This window comes from Alexandromys fortis, unplaced genomic scaffold, assembly GCF_014885135.2.
Source record: "Alexandromys fortis isolate MF-2015 unplaced genomic scaffold, M_Fortis_MF-2015_v1.1 scaffold_75, whole genome shotgun sequence".
NCBI classification, from domain to species: Eukaryota; Metazoa; Chordata; class Mammalia; order Rodentia; family Cricetidae; genus Alexandromys; species Alexandromys fortis.
Window position 1 is genome coordinate 5,875,247 of NW_026067956.1, and position 1,873 is coordinate 5,877,119.

Genomic DNA, 1,873 nt, shown 5'->3' on the forward strand with positions numbered 1-1,873 from the left:
ATCCTGCAATGTGATTTGGGCAGTAAGGATAAACACCAGGCTGGGAGTGTAAAGCCACAGGCCTATTCCTGCAGACCCAGTGACCTCCAGTCTCTGTCCACCAGCTGAGCCATCTGCCCATACCCAGTATACTTTGAAAATGCATGAGATGAAATCATACTGAGAGTGACTAGAATTTGGAGGGCAAGAAAATCTATACATTCGAAAACAACTTAAGTAGGGTTTTTAAATTCATTTCGTTTTTAACATCGGCATTCAATAAGCCAGAAATGGGCAGCAGTAATAGCCATGCATAGTGTTAGATCACTCAAGAAAAATTTCTAGTTGGCTCATTTTTTTCCCTTTAAACATCTTTTGCAGGAGGACTGCCTGCCTGCACTTGCTCCCGCGCTTTCGCCATCCAGGTCACCTCGCCAGCATGTCTCAGGCTGAATTCGACAAAGCTGCCGAGGAGGTGAAGCGCCTCAAGACTCAGCCAAGTGATGAAGAGATGCTTTTCATATACAGCCACTTCAAACAAGCCACCGTGGGCGATGTAAATACAGATCGGCCCGGGCTTTTGGACCTCAAAGGCAAGGCCAAGTGGGATTCCTGGAATAAGCTGAAAGGAACTTCCAAGGAAAGCGCCATGAAAACCTACGTGGAGAAAGTGGAAGAGCTAAAGAAGAAATACGGGATATAGAAGACCAGATTTGGTGGCCAGCCGCACGTGTGACCTGTGAGGACATAATGCCTTGTTTTTTTTTCTAATGTAGATGATATGGCTCTGATAAATTAGGGCCAGAATTAATCGCTGATCCTTCTCCCTGTGTAGTTTATACCTGAAATCAATTAAAAGTACATTTGTTACTTTTTAAAAAAAAACATCTTTTGCAAGAATCAATTTTACTCTGTCAAGTCATGAAATAATTGCAAGAGCAATTTGTGTATAAACAGTCTATGTAGAAGAGTAGAGCATGGGTGAAAAGCATTTATGATACCTCCTGCATTGTAGGACATGGCGCTTTCTTAATAGTGAAAGAAAAAATGACATTTATAATGAAGTGAAGTTGTGATTAAAATGAAGAGGGAAAAGACGCCAGCAGAACACAAAAGGTTCATCGGCACAAGACACTTAAGAGTCCTATTCATTCAAAGCCATTGAGAGACTAAGATCCCGAAATACCACTAAAGGACTAGTCACTCCCTGCAATTCTTAGCTGAGCGTGTGGGATACAATAAGTGCTGTTCGTCACTGTCAGCAGTGGGGGTAATTTGCATAGGATTTACATACAATCTTTCAGCGGGCAGATTAAGGCATTCACAAGTCTAATCTTTTCTCTAACAGGGGATCCATAGACAAGTGGCTGGTTTTCACTGTGTCCCACTGACATCAGCTCTTGCCCCTGCCTCTAACCACTGGATATTAGCAAGCTCATAGATTGTCCTTTGGATATGTGTATTAAGATTCTGATCAGGAACGGGAGGCTTGCCAGTATTTGATCTTGATCACAGCGCTTTGCAGTGGCCAGAGAAGAGAGGGCTGGGTTTGGTTCTTCACTGGGAAATGCCAATGTTAAGAAACTATAACGCACATTATTTATGAAAGAGAACCATGCCCCGCCGTGAATTAGTGTCAGTGTAGAATTCTCTAATGGACACAATTGATTTGATGAGCATATCTTACCCCGTATATTCTTGCTATAATCATCTACTTGTGTACTCCTTGATTCAGTTATTCTGCTTCCCACAAATGATTCTGGGAGGCACTCATGCACATCCAATATATTAGCTGCTGGGCGAGACCTTTTAGGGTCAATCTCTTGTGCTTGTAGGGAGGAGGAGAGAGAGAGAGTAGAGAGAGAGAGAGAGAGAGAGAGAGAGAGAGAGAGAG

At 42.9% G+C, this 1,873-nt stretch overlaps 1 protein-coding gene across 1 annotated transcript; it reads left to right on the top strand.

Moving 5' to 3' along the window:
• Nucleotides 1–358: 358 nt before the first annotated feature.
• LOC126507614 (acyl-CoA-binding protein) lies at nucleotides 359–851 on the top strand. The gene has a single exon (XM_050152197.1). It carries the CDS (start codon nucleotides 419–421, stop codon nucleotides 680–682), a length of 264 nt encoding a protein of 87 aa, XP_050008154.1. The 5' UTR covers nucleotides 359–418; the 3' UTR covers nucleotides 683–851.
• Nucleotides 852–1,873: the final 1,022 nt, after the last annotated feature.

Excerpts from the sequence above, each read along its gene's own strand:
- LOC126507614 (XM_050152197.1), top strand. The coding sequence starts at position 419 with ATGTCTCAGGCTGAATTCGACAAAGCTGCCGAGGAGGTGAAGCGCCTC.